A 19,695-nucleotide genomic window follows, 5' to 3' on the forward strand; every position below is an offset into this window, starting at 1 on the left:
GGGATGCGTCGCTTGTCAGGGTGTAAGGAATTATTAGCTTATAGCAGCTAAATTTATTTATCGGGATGAGATCAGGCCCTATCAAACTGATGGCAGGATCAGCGTGCCCTGGAATGAACATAACAGTAACATTAAAGGGAAACTCTGGGGATTTTTTTTTTCTTTCAAGGTAACTGGTGTCAGAAGGTTATATAGATATGTCATTTACTTCTGCTTAAAAAAAAAAAAACTGAACTCTTCCAGTTCTTATCAGCTGCTGTATGTCCTGCAGGAAGTGGTGTATTCTTTTCAAACTGACACAGCGCTCGCTGCTGCCACCGCTGTCCATGTCAAGAACTTCCAGAGCAGCAGCAAATCCCCATAGACAACCTCTCCTACTCTAGACAGTTCATAAGGTGGACAGAGGTGGTAGCAGAGAGCACTGGTGGCCAGAGGCAGCATTATACCTCCGACCACAAGAGGCTGCTACAGCTTTCAGCATTGAGGCGCACGAGTTACATTACTTGTGCGCACACAGAACCAGGAGAGCAAAGGAGAATTCGGAGGAGCGCAAAGGAGAATTCGGAGGAGCGCAAAGGAGAATTCGGAGGAGCGCAAAGGAGAATTCGGAGGAGCGCAAAGGAGAATTCGGAGGAGCGCACCCCGGAGGAGTATCACCAATAACTGTTAACATGTTGTTAGTGCAAATACGTGTGAAAATGACCAGAGAGGGAGAAAGCATCACTATATAGTCTATATAATACATACAAATACATACACATGCAGAGTGGATGTTCTCAGGGTTTACAGTCAGACACCACTCACTTTCCTTATCTTTTCTTTACGATAAAACAATGTTTTTGCAAATAAAAAAAGGGGGGAGAAGAAAAGTGATGCAGTGATATAGAATACACAATATACAAAATAATGACATATAGACATCACATCCATCAGTAATGGTGCCTTTACACAGACAGATTTATCAGAAACAGGTCATAAAAGAAAGACCGAGAATTCTCCTCTTCTCAAATCCATTCCTGATTTTGGCTTCAAAAATCTCAAAGTCAGATAACGTGCCTGTGTAAATTCACCATAACATGTGGGGGATCTTGTGGTCATGCCCCGTTGCACTGTGCAGAGCTCCGGCAATCACTGTCCTTTCCCCTGTGATACAGATGGTGATGGGCCTATTTCTGAGAAGAGAAAGAAGAGAGACTGTTACTTGGTTATGGTCTACCCCCTTAACTAGAAAAAATGTAATCAAATGCTAAGATTTCTAACCAATAAAAACCAGGAGCCTGACCATAAATATATAGAAGAGGGGCAAAGGAGTAGTCTGCACCTGCACCCACCTTGATCAACTCGCACAATACCCTCAGTAAAATCCTTTAAGGTGAGGTGAAGTGTTGGGTACTCCAGGATGGTTTTGTTTGTGAGGTTTTGTTGGAGTGTTTTATTGGCGTCCATCTCATAGTACCTAGAAAGACAAGACATAGGTATACAGGTGTGCAATGATGGAACATGGAGAGAATGTTAAACTCTTCTAGACTTGACTGATAAAAAAAAAAAAAAAAAATGGAGCCCAATCAGCAATCCTGCATCACTGCTCCATCCCCTACACAGGACAATGGAGGCCTAAGTGTCTACTTCATCCTCACGTCCAGCGGCTTCCATTTATAAAGCTCCAGAGTGGTTATGTGTGGTGAGGTTGTCCGATTTATACAACACTTGGCATGTTCCACGCAGGAGCCGTAGGACTCATACACAAAATCCATATTGAGTTATAGCTAGTGTTGAGCGGAGATGCCGAAATGTTTGGCAGTTGGATGCAGCCTATGGCTGTGTTCACACAATGTATATTTTCGTAAAAGCATGGTCGTTGTTGACGATTGCAATGGCTGTGATTAATGCAAAAATGTATGTTACGTTACAGTTTATGGAATTCCAGCCGCAGCGTATACACATAGTACATATATACATACACATAGTATATGCTCCGGCCGGGATCTCTAGCGGCGCTACAAAAAACGGACATGTCAGTTTTCTGCGGACGCTATGCATTGAATAGCAGCAGGTGAGAACCTGTCATTGTCACACAATGAAGCGCGCGGCTCTGGCCACACGCTCCATTGTGTGCAGTGGGGAGTTCTGATGCGCCCGCATCAGAACTCAGCGGCGCTAAAGATCATCCGGCCGGTAATGCAGTAACGGCCAGGATGATCTTATTTGACATATTTGTCATACAATGCGTGAACATAACCTTAGGGAGTCTTGGAAAATTTGCATATAGCCTATGGCCGTATTCAACTTCTTCAGCAGCGGAGAGTCAAATGCTGAGCGTTGCTGAAACTGAACAGTTCGGCATCTCCGCCCAACACTAGTTATAGCCGATTGTGGTGTAATGGACAGGATCTGACTCCCCACACCTTCTCCATGAGAATAAGGGTCCCAGATGCCGCACCAGGCACAACCATAAGACCCACATTTGGATGATGTTTGGGGGTCCCAGAGGTCAGACCCTTCACCTGTCCTATACTGATCCTACGTCACATGTATTTGTAAGTTTTCCATAGGGACCATTTTCTTTCACATCACCCATTGAGAACTATTTGTTTTCTGTAAGTCATGTACAGTATATCACTGAACCATGAGGCAACAATGCCAGAACACTGTGACCGTACCTGACAGGACCAGGAGCTTTCTTTTCCGCCACCATAAACACCTTCACATCGGCTGGCGACCTGACGTATTCTTTTAGTCTGCGGATATAAGAAATGCTTGTCGTATCGATACTAAAAAGAATTCTTAAAGGCCCCATTGACTTATAATGGAGAGGACTGGATGGAGACGACTGCTGGCCGGGGGTGTGAAATGAGCTACTGCACTTTTCCCAACTCTGATTAATGGGGGATAGCAGCAAGACCCCGACTCTTTGGTGAAGAGTGCCCATTTAATTATTTTGGTGGACACCATATTATTGGCCGTCCCCCGAGGATCCTTAGTTAGATATCCATCATCATACATACCCCACCACCAAACGCGATGCACAACTCCAACATACCTTTGGCGAATGGTTGGATCGGACTCTGCTGGGTCAATGTATTTTTTCAGGATCTCATTGAGTGTTTTATTCTCCGGTACCCTGCCAACCATAAAGAGACTTCTGTCAATAACTAGAGGGGATAGGTTACTACGTCAAATTTCATTCTTTGTAGGATTCAGGAGCTAGATAAGTTATCATTCTTCCCTATATGCTCTATAACACATCCTCAGAGGAAGCGGTAGCAAAATAGAGGACATTATAGAGCAGCAGTGAGCAGTATAGGCTGTGAATCCAGCACTGAGTGAGATAGCGATTATAACACTCACTAGAAGCTGCTGCAGACTCTCCCTGTATCGCTGTCTACCACTTTTTCTTTCTAGCCACTTGTGCTCCACATGAGCAACTGCAACCTGATCACTCAGTGAGCTGTTTTTATTCAATAGACTTAAGCAGGTTTTCAGAATGAATTAATGTTTGAGTAGTGCTGGGCAGGAAAGAAGCCCGACAAGTGAAAAAAGAGGCTAATTTCTCTAATAAGATATATTTCAACATATGAAAACCCCTTTAATTCTATTAGGGCTCCGCTATGATCAGCCTAAATTCCTAAATTAATTGTGGGGAGATGACAAACATATTGACTTCTAAGAGGCACTTTTTTCTGCTAAGATATATTACAATATACCACATATATAACCCCTTCAACGCTATTAGGGCTCAGCTATGATCAGCGACTCCTACATAAATTGGGGGAGGGGGGGAATCCCAGACATATGGGGGGAGATTTATGAAAGGGTGTAAATATTCACCTGGTGTAAACTGCCCAGAGCAACCAATCACAGCTCAGCTTTCAGCTCTGGTAAAATATAAGAGGAGCTGTGATTGGATGCTGGGAGCAGTTTACACCAGGTGTATATTTACACCCTTTCATAAATCTCCCCCATCGACTTCAAGGGGCACTTTACTCTGATAAGATATATAGCAACATTTTTACATTTCACATGTTTTATTGATTTCTACCTAGTAGAGTGTTGCTCACGGGAAATCATCATCTCTTGGACAACTCGTTTGCATTAAACCCCATTATTTATTTTATTTTAGTGTTGCTTTTTTATATATTTTTTTTTTTTTTATTAGATATCATTATAAATAGACGATTACCTCTTTTCCGTGTACTCGGCCTGACTCTGCGGAAATTGAAGCTTTAGATGCCAGTAAAATCTTTGTTCTCTGGAATCAGGGAGAGAGAAGAAGAGGACGTCAGACTCCACATAACACTTATACATAAGATTTCTAGGTTTGTACCAGGCCCAATTCTCCATAGATCAGGATTCAGGTCTATAGTGAAGAACGAGGCCGGAGCGCATGCATCGGTGTGTTTTACAGCTGAACCCGAACAACATTTGGTTGCTATGTGGTTCTATAGCAAAGCTGTCACATCCCTCCACATGAGAGTTATAAAACGCGGCTTTATTGGCTCCAGACTGGACTCTTGCCCGAGGAGCAGCCCGAGCTCTGAGGTCATGTTCATGAAACACGCCTGGACTCCTGGCTCCCGAGCTGTCAGCTTCTTCTCCCACTCGCTCTGCGTCACCATCGTGACTCGTCTCTCCCCGGACTGAGGCGGCTTTTGATGCTTTCCCCAGACTGGCACTGCCCAGGACCCGTATAAAGGAACGTATGTCTGGAAAAATCCATGGACTGAACCTGTGATGTCAGGGTAGACTGGGAATGTCTGACAAGCGTCCATTACCAGACGTCTCCTGGCTCTCTAGATGTCTGACTTTATGCTATATGATATTATGTAATAGGTCAAGACCAGCCTATTGATAGTAAGCAGCTATGGGGACTGTTATGGGAAACGGCTGACATTATTAGTAAGTGCTACTTAGGCAGAAACAGCGCCACCATTATCTGCAGGTTGTGTCTGGCATTGCAGCTTAGCCTTGAGTGCTTGATAGCTGCAATACCAGACGCAGCCTATGGACAAAAGTGGCGCCATTTCTGACCAAAATAAATAAATAAATTAAATCCAGATAAGCTGCTCCATATATTTTGATAACCAAGACAAATTTGGCAATCTTTCCCACGCACTGGTGTGAGCACTAAAGCCTCTTCCATGTTTACCAGCACATTTTCTCCGAGCTCTGAACGCATGTGACCGAGATGGACTCCCAATGTAAGGGTCCTTTTACACTAAAAGATTTATTGGGTCATATGTAGTGCCGAACTTTGTTTGTGCAGCCACGGAAACTGACAGCACTGATATACATATATCTGTGCTGTCAGTTTCCAAATCACACAGCAGTACATACTTACCTAGCACGCTGCTCCTGCGATCCAAAATCCTGTTCTCTCTCTCTCTCTCATCCAACCGCTCCAGTCTTCAGGCTCCGGCTGTCAATCATTCTAGAAGAGGTGTCAGCCTGAAGATACAGCAGCTAGACGGGAGAACCGGAGAAGAGGATGCCGGATCACAGCAGCAGTGCACTAGGTAAGTATGTACTGCTGTGTGATCAGGAAAATGACAGCACAGATATACATATATTTATACTGTCAATTTCCCTTTATTACTGGCCCCACATCCTCCAGTTACAGAAAAAGATCACAAACATATTGACTTCTAAGGAGGAGGGTCTATCCCCGTCACTCCTAATCGGCGCATGTCAGATGGAATCCAAAAATGTTGTTTATTTGCAAGAGGGGGGAAACCTAAAGCGCTGCAGCGTCCTCTATAACCGCCTGTCCTCTGGCTCTGTCCTATAATAACACCCGAGTGTCAAAACAAGCTCATGGGGGGGGGGGCTCGCCAGCACAAGTGCGCTCTGTCTGTAAATATTCAGGTACAAGCAGCCATATTAACCACAATCTGTCTTTTAACACTTGATCTGATGTTTGAATTCCAGGTCAGTTTTGCTAGAACAAACACGAAAGGGACAAGAGGTCTGTGTGATGGCGGACGGGAGCTGCTCCGAGATTCCTCTAAAAAGTTGAAATGTTTGTGAAGTAGTAAGTGTGAGGCGTGCAAACCCCAAAATATCTCCTCAACCACTAACATTCACTGTCCGCCCCCGGTATGTAAGAAAATACCGGAGAACCTCAACCATGTTCTCAAAAACATCTCTCTACCTATCTGATGTCTAGCTATATCTACCTCCCCTCTCTCTCTCGCTCTCCCCCCCCCATCATCTCTCCCTCTCCCCCCCCCCCATCATCTCTCCCTCCCCCCTCCCATCATCTCTCCCTCTCCCCCCCATCATCTCTCCCTCTCCCCCCCCATCATCTCTCCCTCTCCCCCCCCCCCATCTCTCCCTCTCCCCCCCCATCATCTCTCCCTCTCCCCCCCCCCATCATCTCTCCCTCTCCCCCCCATCATCTCTCCCTCTCCCCCCCATCATCTCTCCCTCTCCCCCCATCATCTCTCCCTCTCCCCCCCCCATCATCTCTCCCTCTCCCCCCCCCCATCATCTCTCCCTCTCCCCCCCCCCATCATCTCTCCCTCTCCCCCCCCCCATCATCTCTCCCTCCCCATCATCTCTCCCTCCCCATCATCTCTCCCTCTCCCCCCATCATCTCTATCTCTCCCTCTCCCCCCCATCATCTCTATCTCTCCCTCTCCCCCCCATCATCTCTATCTCTCCCTCATCATCTCTCTCCCTCATCATCTCTCCCTCTCCTCCCCCCCCCCATCATCTCTCCCTCTCCCCCCCATCATCTCTCCCTCTCCCCCCCATCATCTCTCCCTCTCCCCCCCCCCATCTCTCCCCCCCCCCCCCCCATCATCTCTCCCCCTCCCCATCATCTCTCCCTCTCCCCCTATCATCTTTCCCTCTCCTTTCCCCCCCCCCATCATCTCTCCCTCTCCCCCCCCCCCCCCCCCATCATCTCTCCCTCTCCCCCCCATCATCTCTCCCTCTCCCCCCCATCATCTCTCCCTCTCCCCCCATCTCTCCCTCTCCCCCCCCCCCCCCATCATCTTTCCCTCTCCCCCCCTGTGGCCGGAGAGGATCCTGCGCTCTGGAAGCGTCCGGGGTTTTGTTGCCTTAGCTGTGTGTAACCATACTGACCACATCCACATTGTATAAACACGTGCTGCTGACCGCCGGACTGAGGAGCCAAGAGCGGATGGCAGCGTCCTCACTCATGTGGTCGGCGGCGGCATGCTTGCTTGGAAATGAAGGGTTTGGCTGCACGTGGTCTGGAGGGGAACAGCAAATAACACAGATGGGGCTTTACCCGAAGCCAGCGCTCTCCGGCCACAAACACTGCCACCGGGAGGAGGGCACTAAGAGGTGCCAAGCCACACAGCAGTGAGAACGTGTCTCCAGTCTCGATTCTGAGGGACATTACCATCCCCAAGCCTACCGAAGGGTTCCCGAATACAGAGAATATAGAGAGGTTGATTATATAAATTAAAGGGGCACTCTGGTGTCAGAAAGTTATACAGATTTGTAACTTACTTCTTTTTAAAAATCTCCAGTCTTCCGGTACTTATCAGATGCTGTAGGTCCTGCAGGAAGTGGTGTATTCTCTCCAGTCTGACACAGTGCTCTCTGCCTCCACCTCTGTCCATGTCAGGAACTGTCCAGAGCAGGAGAGGTTTTTTATGTTTTTATCTTCTACTGCTCCGGACAGTTCCTGACATGGACAGAGGTGGCAGCAGAGAGCACTGTACCAGACTGGAAACTTCCCCACTTCCTGCAGGACATACAGCAGCTGATAAGTACTGGAAAACTATTTTTTTTTTTTATAAAAGTAAATTACAAATCTGTAAGTGTGTGTGTGTGTGTGTGTGTGTGTGTGTGTGCGTATTAAAAATTAAAATGTAATAATAATTATATATACACTGTGTGTGTATATATATATATATATATATATATATATATATATATAAATAATATTTATATATACATACACACACATAAAATATACACTCACTGTATAGTATCTATGTATATATTCTGCACAGCCACACACATACAGGGTTATACTGCGGCCTCCATATCTGTTACACCTGAGTACATAACTGCATTAATACCCCAGGTTCCCACATCTGATCGACCACAAACATCCCCCCCCCCCCGGTTTACTTGTTGGCCCAGGAGCCGGATCTCCGTCCATATGAATGAATGACTATATTTACCGGGTGTTTTCATTAGCCCCCAGATCCGCACAGAGCCGCTCACATTTTATAGCCCAGAAAAAGAATTGACTGTCAGCGCAGTTTAGTTTGGCAGAGAACCATTACATTTCACATCCTGGGGTTACTCTCCGCTCCGCAGACTACATCTTAATATAGGTGTCACCGAGGTGTGAAGAGTCGGACCCAACTGATATACAACTTACACACTGTGACGAATTCCAGCGACAATCGCAAAACGGACGCGGGGTAAACAGACGGACAGACCAGACATATTTCAGGGGTGGAAGACGCATCAATCAAGGGAACAAGTCTATTTATAGCCTCAGCTGGTGAACATGTGAGAGCCAAAAACTCCTGATAACAGAGAGCAATAGCTGAGGGATCTGTACTGCTGGTCTATGACCTAAACTTCAATATAAGCGTATACAGCAATCCTCTATAGAGGAGCCATAAACATCTGCTGCAAAACTACAACTCCCATCATGCCTGGAAAACCAAAGCTTTAGCTGTGCAGGCATGATGGGAGTTGTAGTTTTGCAACAGCTGGAGGCCAAGGTTCCCTACCCCTGTCATAGACTACAGAATTAGTATAGGAATCATCATCTGCAGCAGAAGAGGGAGAGAAGCACTTAGTTATGCACTTCTCTCAGAGTTTGAACCCGACTGATCAAAACTTTTGACAAGTCTGTAAAAAAAAATTATGAAGTAATAGTAACGATTTAAAGAAAAAGTCCGACCAAATCAAAAAGGTTACACTGCAGGCAGTGGGTGGGGGGACATAACAAAGAATCTATACTTACATGCCCCCATAGCACAAACACCCAGACCCACCACCAGCCTCCTGCAGCTCCAGTCCCTGCAAAGCCAAAACCCAGCTCAGGCAGTCAGTGACTGGGGCGCAAACCACAGCAGGTTGTGATCACATCAGAACCCTGGAGAAAATATAACCTGGAGGTTTTAGCGCCACTCTTGCCGTGAGCGGTATTGCAGCTCAGTTCCATTGAAGTCAATGAGGCCATGTTGTAATAACACTCACAACCTAAGGACAGGGGTGGTGCTGTTTTTTTAAGGAATAACCCCTTTAAAAGGGTTTTCAAATCAGCTGGTGCCAGAGATTTGTAGTTTACTTCTATTAAAAAAATCTCAAGTCTTCCAGTACTTATCGGCTGCTGCATGTCCTGCAGGAAGTGGTGCATTCTCTCCAGTCTGACACAGTGCTCTCTGCTGCCACCTCTGTCCATGTCAGGAACTGTCCAGAGCAGGAGAGGTTTTCTATGGGGATTTGCTGCTGCTCTGGACAGTTCCTGACATGGACAGAGGTGGCAGCAGAGAGCACTGTATCAGACTGGAGAGAATGCACCACTTCCTGCAGGACATCCAGCAGCCGATAAGTCCTGGAAGACTTGAGATTCTTTAATAGAAGTAAATTACAAATCTCTGGCACTCTCTGGGACCAGCTTTTTTGAAAGAAAAAAAAAATGGTGAACAACCCCTCTAAGCTTTTCTTTAAAGCGACTCTGTTCCCACAATCTGCCCCCCCACCCACCCACCCAAACCACTTGTACCTTCGGATAGCTGCTTTTATCCAAGATCTGTCCTGGGGTCCATTCAGCAGGTGATGCAGTTACTGTCCTAAAAAACAACTTTTAGACTTGCTGCCCCGTGCCAAACCGGAATATCTGTGCCCTAACCTTGCACCACCGCTCCGTCCCTCCTCTCCAGCTCTTTATCATTAGGAATGCCACTGGAACATTTTTTCCATGCTGAACATTGCACAGGTGCTTAACAATCCAGCCCATGTGCCGTGTGCACATAGCTGAGGAATAGGAGACAATCTGCCTGGAGCATTCCTAATTACGAGGAGGGCGGAGAGGTTGTGCGAGCTAATGCATACAAAATCTAGGCCATAGCCGTTGGGCACAGGGCTGCAAGTTTAAAAGCTGTTTTTTAGGACAATAACTGCATCACCTGCTGAACGGACCACAGGACAGATCTTGGATTAAAAGCAGCTATCCGAAGGTACAAGTGGTTTGTGGGGGAGGGGGGAGGACAGATTGTGGGTACAGAGTCACTTTAAGTATACACCTATCAGGGGGGACAAGCTAGATTCCCATAAACAATGTGAGGACGAGCCTATAAATCTGTGGTTAGGCCGGGACATTTCTCAAAAAGAATGTCAGAGATACTGTATATACCTGTAAATACACAGGATATATACCTCCAATCTACCATTAATAAGGCTTAATTGTAATACCAGACAAAGCCTGAGGACAGGAGTGGCGCTGTGATGCACATTAAGGGGTTAATCTTTTACGATGCGGTTGTAACTATACCATGTCATAGACTTCTATATCTGCACAGAGGACGAAAACGAGAGGCGTCTGTCTTCCTCCTGATCACTTCTAATGCAGAGAGAGACACCCAGTGGACGAGCGCTGCTCTGGCTGCCTCCGCACAATCCTCTGCTGTTACTTTTGCCTTCAGATCAGTTTCAGTCGTTACTAAGTCAGTGAATGTAAGCAGCAGTTTCCAGCATGTAGCATTCCAGCTGCTGCAAAACTACAACTCCCAGCATGCTGGGAGTTGTAGTTTTCCAACAGCTGGAGAGCTGGAAATTGTTCCCTTTAAAAGGGATTGTTCACAAAATAAAACCTCAAGTCTTCTAGTACTTCAGCTGCTGTACGTCCTACAGGAAATGGTGTATTCTTTCCAGTCTGACACAGTGCTCTCTGCCGCCACCTCTGTCCATGTCAGGAACTGTACAGAACAGTAGAAAATCGCCATAGAAAACATTTCCTGTGCTCCAGTCTCGGAAAAAATATCACTTCCTGCAGGACATACAGCTGCTCATAAGTACTTGAAGACTAGAGATTTTTTTTTTTTTTTTTTTAATAGAAGCAAATTACAAATATCTGGCTCCAGTTAATCTGAAATAATTTTTTTTAGTGAGCTACAACTTTAAGTAGAAAAAAACAGCATCATCCCTATCTTCAGATTGTGTGTAGTATTACAGTTCAGTTTTACTGCACTGAACTTAGCTGCAATACCTAAACCCAACCTAAGGAGAGGGGTGGTGCTGTTTCTGAAAGAAGGAAGCGAAAATTATTATGTTAATTTGTTTTCCCTGAGACCCATTGGCATCACAACGTATGGGGTTAATTCGCCCCTGCGAGACCCTGGGACGAAGGAATTTTAATGAATATAATTAGCATAAGCTTTTAATCCCCTCCTACGGATGTATAAATAGGCCCCGCCTCCCCTCGTCATCAGTCAAATAACAAGAACCCAATAAGGGAGGGAGCCTTGTGATGCCAATGGGTCTCAGGGAAAACAAATTAACATAATAATTTTTGCTTCCCTATCGTCCCATTGGCATCACAACGTATGGGGAACTAGCAAGAAATCCCCAAGGGTGGGTCATTCCAGAACAGCGGCGCTGAGCACCGATCTGGCGAAGGCTGTTCTGGCCTCAAACCTAGTGTTTAGTCTGTAATGTCTTACGAAGAAAAAAAGACTGATGACGAGGGGAGGCGGGGCCTATTTATACATCTGTAGGAGGGGATTAAAAGCTTATGCTAATTATATTCATTAAAATTCCTTCGTCCCAGGGGCTCGCAGGGGCGAATTAACCCCATACGTTGTGATGCCAATGGGACGATAGGGAAGCAACATATTTCTAAGCCCAGATAACCCCTTTAAAGGGGGGCACTACCCGCAGTAAAACACATGTACTTACTTTTTATGGAAAAAGGTCGTATTTGCTTTTCTTTTCGAGAACCCAACGGGCAGTAACTTCAGGTCGATGCCTTGTCTCCGAGCTCGGTTTTTCAGATAATTCAACTGAAGGAAAGGAAGGGGATGGTGTGAAATGAGGGGGGGGGAAAGAACGCTCCCCTACATGTTGCATACACCTATACGGCAGAGATGGGGAGCCTGCATGCTGCAGCAAACTACAATTCCCATCATGCTAAAGCTTTGGCTGTCCAGGCATGATGGGATTTGTAGTTCTGCAACAGCTGGTGGGTCACATTAAAGGGGTATTCCAGTGAAAAACTTTTTATTCTCCAATCAACAAGTACCAGAAACTTTATATAAATTTGTAATTTACTTCTATTTAAATATCTCCAGTCTTCCAATACTTATCAGCTGCTGTATGTCCTGCAAGAAGTGGTGTATTCTCTCCAGTCTGACACAGTGCTCTCTTCTGCCACCTCTGTCCATGTCAGGAACTGTCCACAGCAGCAGCAAATCCCCATGAAAAAAACTCTCCTGCTATGGACAGTTCCTGACATGGACAGAGGTGGCAGCAGAGAGCATTGTGTCAGACTGGAGAGAATACACCACTTCCTGCAGGACATACAACAGCTGATAAGTACTGGAAGACTGGAGATATTTTTAATTTTTTATAAGAAGTGAATTACTTACAAAGTTTTACATAAATTTCTGGCATCAGTTGATATGAAAGAAAAAAAAATTGTTGGTGAACAATCCCTTTAAGGTATTATGGATTGCCACATGCAGCAGGAGGGATCACATCACATAGGGGAAGCAAAAACTTACAAACTTATTGGTTGTTTGCCGGGGGATCAGGGCGTCCCTCAGTGCGGCGTCCGCCACTCTGCCCGCATCCTCTAGAAACCGATAATCTGTAGGGAAAAGCAATGAATGTAAGATACAGTAACTTTGGTGATCATTTGCCCCTTAGAGGGAATGTACACACACAAGAACTATCCCTTTAAGAATCCTGAATGATCATTGTTATTGGAGCAGCTCCATCCCCCTCTTATCACAGCAGAAAAGCAACCACACAGCGCTGTCTGTAAGTGCTGACAATGCCGTCTCCATGCCGCCATAAACCCATCAGCCATAACACCTCGGGAGACAATTGGTTTCCTGGCTCTACATCAATGTCCAATGAGAAGCTTCTATGGTGATGAGTATACAAGAAAGCTGTATGTATACCCCCTCTACTTTGGATCCAGCCTTGGTGAACACAGCCCCATCCTTCACTGATGTTGCAAGGAATCAGCTTCCTTAAAGGGATTATCCAGGATTAAATATGGCACAGCGCCACCCTTGATCTCAGGTTGTGTGTGGTATTACAAATCAGCTCCCTTTACTTCAATGGAACTGAGCTGCAAAACCCACATCCAAACTGAGGGCAGGAGAGGCGCCATTTCTGGAAGATGGAAGAGAGCGGCCATGTTTTTTTAAGCTTGGACAACCCCTTTAATAGGGGCTTTTAAAGGGGTCGTCTCACCTACAGCTCAGTATAGGCTTATAAGTACTGGGGTTCTCACCTCTGGGACCCCTGAGTCTCCTTTCTGAATAGTGCAGTGGTTATGAAGGTTTATTGCTGCTCCAATCACAAGGGCTGGAGATATCAGTTATTAAGGGCTGCAGTGTGCATATAACATGGGAAGAAGACATGGGACCCCACCTCAGTCTTGAGATCTCTGGGATTAGGCGTATGGCAGAGGACAACTCCAGTTCATACAGAATTTACAGTTCTGGGTGCTAACTATATAGTGTCAGCATTGTAAATGTTTGGTGTTACATTACAGGTTAATTTAAAGTAGTTATTCAAAATGGGGGAGGTGGGGGTTGGTGGACTCCTATGCACTGGTCTTAACAGATCTCTCCATAAAATTTATTTGAAGGTCCTGGGACAAAGAGTCTCCAATATGTTCCATAGCGCGAAAATCTCCAGACAGTACAGATTACATCACTGGCTCCTTCCATATTTCAATACAATGGTCTATGGCTGCTACCCCCACTCTGCAGCCACAAATCTGCAGCCACAACCCCCACTCTACAGCCGCATATCTATAGCCGCAACCCCCACTCTACAGCCACAAATCTGCAGCCGCAACCCCCACTCTGCAGCCACAAATCTACAGTTGTGACCCCCACTCTACAGCTACAAATCTACAGCCGCGACCCCCACTCTACAGCTACAAATCTACAGCCGCAACCCCCACTCTACAGCTACAAATCTACAGCCGCAACCCCCACTCTACAGCTACAAATCTACAGCCGCAACCCCCACTCTACAGCTACAAATCTACAGCCGCAACCGCCACTCTACAGCCGCAACCCCCACACTCTACAGCTACAAATCTACAGTCGTGACCCCCACTCTACAGCTACAAATCTACAGTCGTGATCCCCACTCTACAGCCACAAATCTACAGTCGTGATCCCCACTCTACAGCCACAAATCTACAGCAGCGACCCCCAACGCTACAGCAGTCATTCCCACTCTACAGTCAACCCCTAATCTACACTCACAAATCTAAAGCCTCAACCCCCACTCTACAGCAGCGATCCCCAACAGCCCAGACCTCCCCAACTCTACAGCCCCGACCTTCGCTATACAGCTGCGATCCCCACTCTATAGCTGTGGTCTGCATCTGTTGCAAAACTACATCTACATGATGGGAGTTGTAGTTTTGCAATAGATGAAGGGCCACAGATTGGGGATTGCTGGTGTAAAGCACAAGCCACACCCTGCGTCTCTGCATCTCATGGTGCCAAACTTCTCCACTACCTGTAGAGCCACAGATAGAAGGGGACATGGCCCAGTGTCGGCCCCATATGCACAACGGTGGGGAGGGGGGTGAGGACAGGATGATAATCTGCGCCAGGCGGAGGCTTTACTTACCGCTCAGTAGATGTATGTCACCAAAAGTATTTAAAGGGACAAAAGCAGTCTTGTCTCGCACTCCGCTGCACGTAACGTCCACTTTATGCTTCTTCACACAAGGTAAACTAAGAGGAGAGACGCAATGAATGAGGAAAACTGAGAAGAGACATGATGGCAGGGGGCACAGGTGTGTGATCTGTTACATGACGGCAGGGGGCACAGGTGTGTGATCTGTTACATGATGGCAGGGGGCACAGGTGTGTGATCTGTTACATGATGGCAGGGGGGGGGGCACAGGTGTGTGATCTGTTACATGATGGCAGGGGGGGGCACAGGTGTGTGATCTGTTACATGATGGCAGGGGGGCACAGGTGTGTGATCTGTTACATGATGGCAGGGGGGCACAGGTGTGTGATCTGTTACATGATGGCAGGGGGGCACAGGTGTGTGATCTGTTACATGATGGCAGGGGGGCACAGGTGTGTGATCTGTTACATGATGGCAGGGGGACAGGTGTGTGTGATCTGTTATATGATGGCGGGGGGCACAGGTGTGTGATCTGTTACATGATGGCGGGGGGCACAGGTGTGTGATCTGTTACATGATGGCAGGGGGCACAGGTGTGTGATCTGTTACATGATGGCAGCGGGCACAGGTGTGTGATCTGTTACATGATGGCAGCGGGCACAGGTGTGTGATCTGTTACATTATGGCAGGGGGCACTGGTGTGTGATCTGTTACATGATGGCAGTGGGGGGGGGGCACAGGTGTGTGATCTGTTATCTGATGGCAGGGGGCACTGGTGTGTGATCTGTTACATGATAGCAGGGGGACAGGTGTGTGATCTGTTATATGATGGCAGGGGGACAGGTGTGTGATCTGTTACATTATGGCAGGCGGGGGGGGGGCACAGGTGTGTGATCTGTTATCTGATGGCAGGGGGCACTGGTGTGTGATCTGTTACATGATGGCAGTGGGGGGGGGGGCACAGGTGTGTGATATGTTACCTGCAGGAAAACTTCAGACACCGCGGACACTTGTACTTTGCCTCCTCATTGCCGCAAGTCTCACAGCTGCAGAACACAAGAGCAGAGAATGAAGAGCAAACACACACAATATACATGTACAATCATCATCATGCAGAGCATCATGTGTGTCCTTAATCCTGCAGAGCATCGTCAAGCACCACGGCTGCTGCAGAGCATTTTGTGTATCCTTAATCCTGAAGAAAATCCCATGCCTCGGCTGCTGCAGAGCATCTTCTTGTGTATCATTATGTACCCCAGCTGCTGCAGAGCATCATCACCCGTCCTGGCTGCTGCAGAGCATCATCACCCGTCCTGGCTGCTGCAGAGCATCATCACCCGTCCTGCCTGCTGCAGAGCATCATCACCCGTCCTGCCTGCTGCAGAGCATCATCACCCGTCCTGCCTGCTGCAGAGCATCATCACCCGTCCTGCCTGCTGCAGAGCATCATCACCCGTCCTGCCTGCTGCAGAGCATCATCACCCGTCCTGCCTGCTGCAGAGCATCATCACCCGTCCTGGCTGCTGCAGAGCATCATCACCCGTCCTGGCTGCTGCAGAGCATCATCACCCGTCCTGGCTGCTGCAGAGCATCATCACCCGTCCTGGCTGCTGCAGAGCATCATCACCCGTCCTGGCTGCTGCAGAGCATCATCACCCGTCCTGGCTGCTGCAGAGCATCATCACCCGTCCTGGCTGCTGCAGAGCATCATCACCCGTCCTGGCTGCTGCAGAGCATCATCACCCGTCCTGGCTGCTGCAGAGCATCATCACCCGTCCTGGCTGCTGCAGAGCATCATCACCCGTCCTGGCTGCTGCAGAGCATCATCACCCGTCCTGCCTGCTGCAGAGCATCATCACCTGTCCTGGCTGCTGCAGAGCATCACCTGTCCTGGCTGCTGCAGAGCATCATCACTTGTCCTGGCTGCTGCAGAGCATCATCACATGTCCTGGCTGCTGCTGAGCCGCGCTGTGTGTACTCACCTGTATAAGGACATCTTCCTCTTGGGCCGCACCGTGTGTTCCCATTCCTCCGAGCTCTTCCCCATTCCCAATGTATCAGACACCAGCAGAGCCTCCATGGCCGCCCCCGTCACCACACGTGTGACCTACTTCCGGGATCCGCAGGAAACAGCTCAGGTAAACAGGAAGTTACGCCGCCATATTGGGTTTGGCAAAATGAGCGGCAAAGATCAAACGGGCGGGCACTTTGAGTGTGAGGGAAATGCACTAAACTGCTGCAGCCGCCATGTTGTGGTCATGTGGTTATGTACAGGGCGCGAGTGTCATGGCAACGGCATATAGGTATGATGGCTGTACAACAATAAGGAGCTTCACTGAGGTGCCGGCAGAGTGCCCCCATAGATAATAGTGCTGGCAGAGTGCCTCCCCATATATAATAGTGCCGGCAGAGTGCCCCCATACATAATAGTGCCGGCAGTGTGCCCCCCCCCCACACATAATAGTGCCGGCAGAGTGCCCCCCCACACACACACACATAATAGTTCAGGCAGAGTGCCCCCATACATAATAGTTAAGGCAGTGTGCCCCCATACGTAGTAGTTCAGGCAGAGTGCCCCCCATACATAATAGTGCTGGCAGAGTGCCCCCATACATAATAGTGCCGGCAGAGTGCCCCCATACATAATAGTGCTGGCCAGGGCCGGATTAAGGTTGGTGGAGGCCCTGGGCAACAATTTTGTTGGGGGCCCCCCCATTTTCTTCCCCCCACAAATAAACCATACAGTGATCTATACAGGTTGCTGATTACTGTAGGGGACTGTAGCACCTACCTCTCCTCACTCCTGGCTGTGTGGCTCAGCATCCTCCTCTGTTCTGCATATGCTGGTCCCTAGAGGCTGCAGTCCAGAGGAAGATGCCAGGCCCTAGAGACAGGATGGGGGAGGGGTGAGCATTGCGGTATGTTCCCACTTAATTCAATGCGAGAACACAGCACTTTAGCACTTTCTGTGCGCTCTTGCCCACTGGGTCAGCCACCACAGCTAGCATGTTCCCAACCACAGCTAGCTAGCAGTTCCCAACCATATAAACTACCTGAAGCAGTAAAGAGCAGAAAGTTGTGTATAATCTATAGCGGATATGCTACATGTGAATATACCCTAAGGATCATGGCATATATAGCTGCACACAGGCTACATGTCATATGCTGCACACAGGCTATGTATACCATATGCTGCACACAGGCTATATATACACCATATGCTGCACACAGGCTATATACCATACACTGCACACAAGCTATATATCATACACTGCTCACAGGCTATATATCATACGCTGCACACAAGGTATATATCATACACTGCACACAGGCTATATGTCATACACTGCACACAGGCTATATACCATACACTGCACACAGGCAATATATCATAGGCTGCACACAGGCTATTTATCATACACTGCACACAGGTTACATGTCCATATGCTGCACACAGGCTATATACCATACACTGCACACAGGCTATATACCATACACTGCACACAGGCTATATACCATACACTGCACACAGGCTATATATCATACACTGCACACAGGCTATATACCATACACTGCACACAGGCAATATATCATAGGCTGCACACAGGCTATTTATCATACACTGCACACAGGTTACATGTCCATATGCTGCACACAGGCTATATACCATACACTGCACACAGGCTATATATCATACACTGCACACAGGCTATATGTCATATGCTGCACACAGGCTATATACCATACACTGCACACAGGCAATATATCATAGGCTGCACACAGGCTATATATCATACACTGCACACAGGTTACATGTCATATGCTGCACACAGGCTATATACCATACACTGCACACAGGCTATATATTATAGGCTGCACACAGGCTATATACCATACACTGCACACAGGCAATATATCCTAGGCTGTACACAGGCTATATACCATACACTGCACACAGGCTATATATCATAGGCTGCACACAGGCTATATATCATACACTGCACACAGGCTACATGTCATATGCTGCACACAGGTTATATATATATATATATATATATATATATATATATGCGCCTATAGTATATACCCCTGCTCTGATATATGCCCCCATAGTATATGCCCTCGGCTCTGATATATGCCCCCATAGTATATGCCCCCTGCTCTGATATATGCCCCTATAGTATATACCCCTGCTCTGATATATGCCCCTATAATATATATCCCTGGTCTCATATATGCCTCTATAGTATATACCCCTGCTCTGATGTGCCAATACAAAACAAAACCTCATACTCACCTGATCTGGGCAGATGACAGGTCTTCTCCCTTCTGGCTCTTCTCTGTTCCTTCAGCCTGTCAGCCACTGTGACAGATGCTCCAGCATGCTCCATGATGTCACATCCCTGCTGGAGAGATCAGGTTTCCTTGCTAAGGTCCCAGGCAGTCCTCTCCTCAGTGAGGGGAAGGGGGAGTGAGGACCTCGGCAGGAGACAGGCACCCAGAAGCTTGACAGGAAGAATCCATTCAAAGACCCACCAGGGGGGAGTCTGAGCCTGCCGGGAGGGAGATGCTTACACAGGATTAACCCTACACCTCCCACCCTCCCTGGACAGCATGCAGTGTGGCCAGTGCTGTGTCCAGGTAGGGTTTCCACATGCTTTTTGCGCATGGGACTGGCTCCCAGACACCACTTCTGGGTTTGGGCTGGTGGAGGCCCCCTAGTGGTGGAGGCCCCTAGGCACGTGCCCCTTGTGCCCTCCCTTTAATCCGGCCCTGGTGCCAGCAGAGTGCCCCCATACTACATAATAGTGCTGACAGAGTGCCCCCATACATAATAGTGCTGGCAGAGTGCCCCCATAC

The 19,695-nt window shown here is 47.7% G+C and overlaps 1 protein-coding gene across 1 annotated transcript; it reads right to left on the reverse strand.

The window, feature by feature from the left end:
• Nucleotides 1–720: 720 nt before the first annotated feature.
• ZNHIT6 (zinc finger HIT-type containing 6) lies at nucleotides 721–17,099 on the reverse strand. The gene is made up of 10 exons (XM_069981561.1): nucleotides 16,818–17,099; nucleotides 15,816–15,881; nucleotides 14,827–14,933; nucleotides 12,723–12,808; nucleotides 11,899–12,002; nucleotides 4,181–4,249; nucleotides 3,041–3,121; nucleotides 2,661–2,738; nucleotides 1,332–1,456; nucleotides 721–1,172 (listed from the first exon to the last, which is right to left on the reverse strand). Exons 1-10 carry the CDS (start codon nucleotides 16,913–16,915, stop codon nucleotides 1,129–1,131), a joined length of 858 nt encoding a protein of 285 aa, XP_069837662.1. The 5' UTR covers nucleotides 16,916–17,099; the 3' UTR covers nucleotides 721–1,128.
• Between the last annotated feature and the right edge of the window lie 2,596 nt (nucleotides 17,100–19,695).

Source organism: Dendropsophus ebraccatus, chromosome 8, assembly GCF_027789765.1.
Source record: "Dendropsophus ebraccatus isolate aDenEbr1 chromosome 8, aDenEbr1.pat, whole genome shotgun sequence".
Lineage (NCBI taxonomy): Eukaryota > Metazoa > Chordata > Amphibia > Anura > Hylidae > Dendropsophus > Dendropsophus ebraccatus.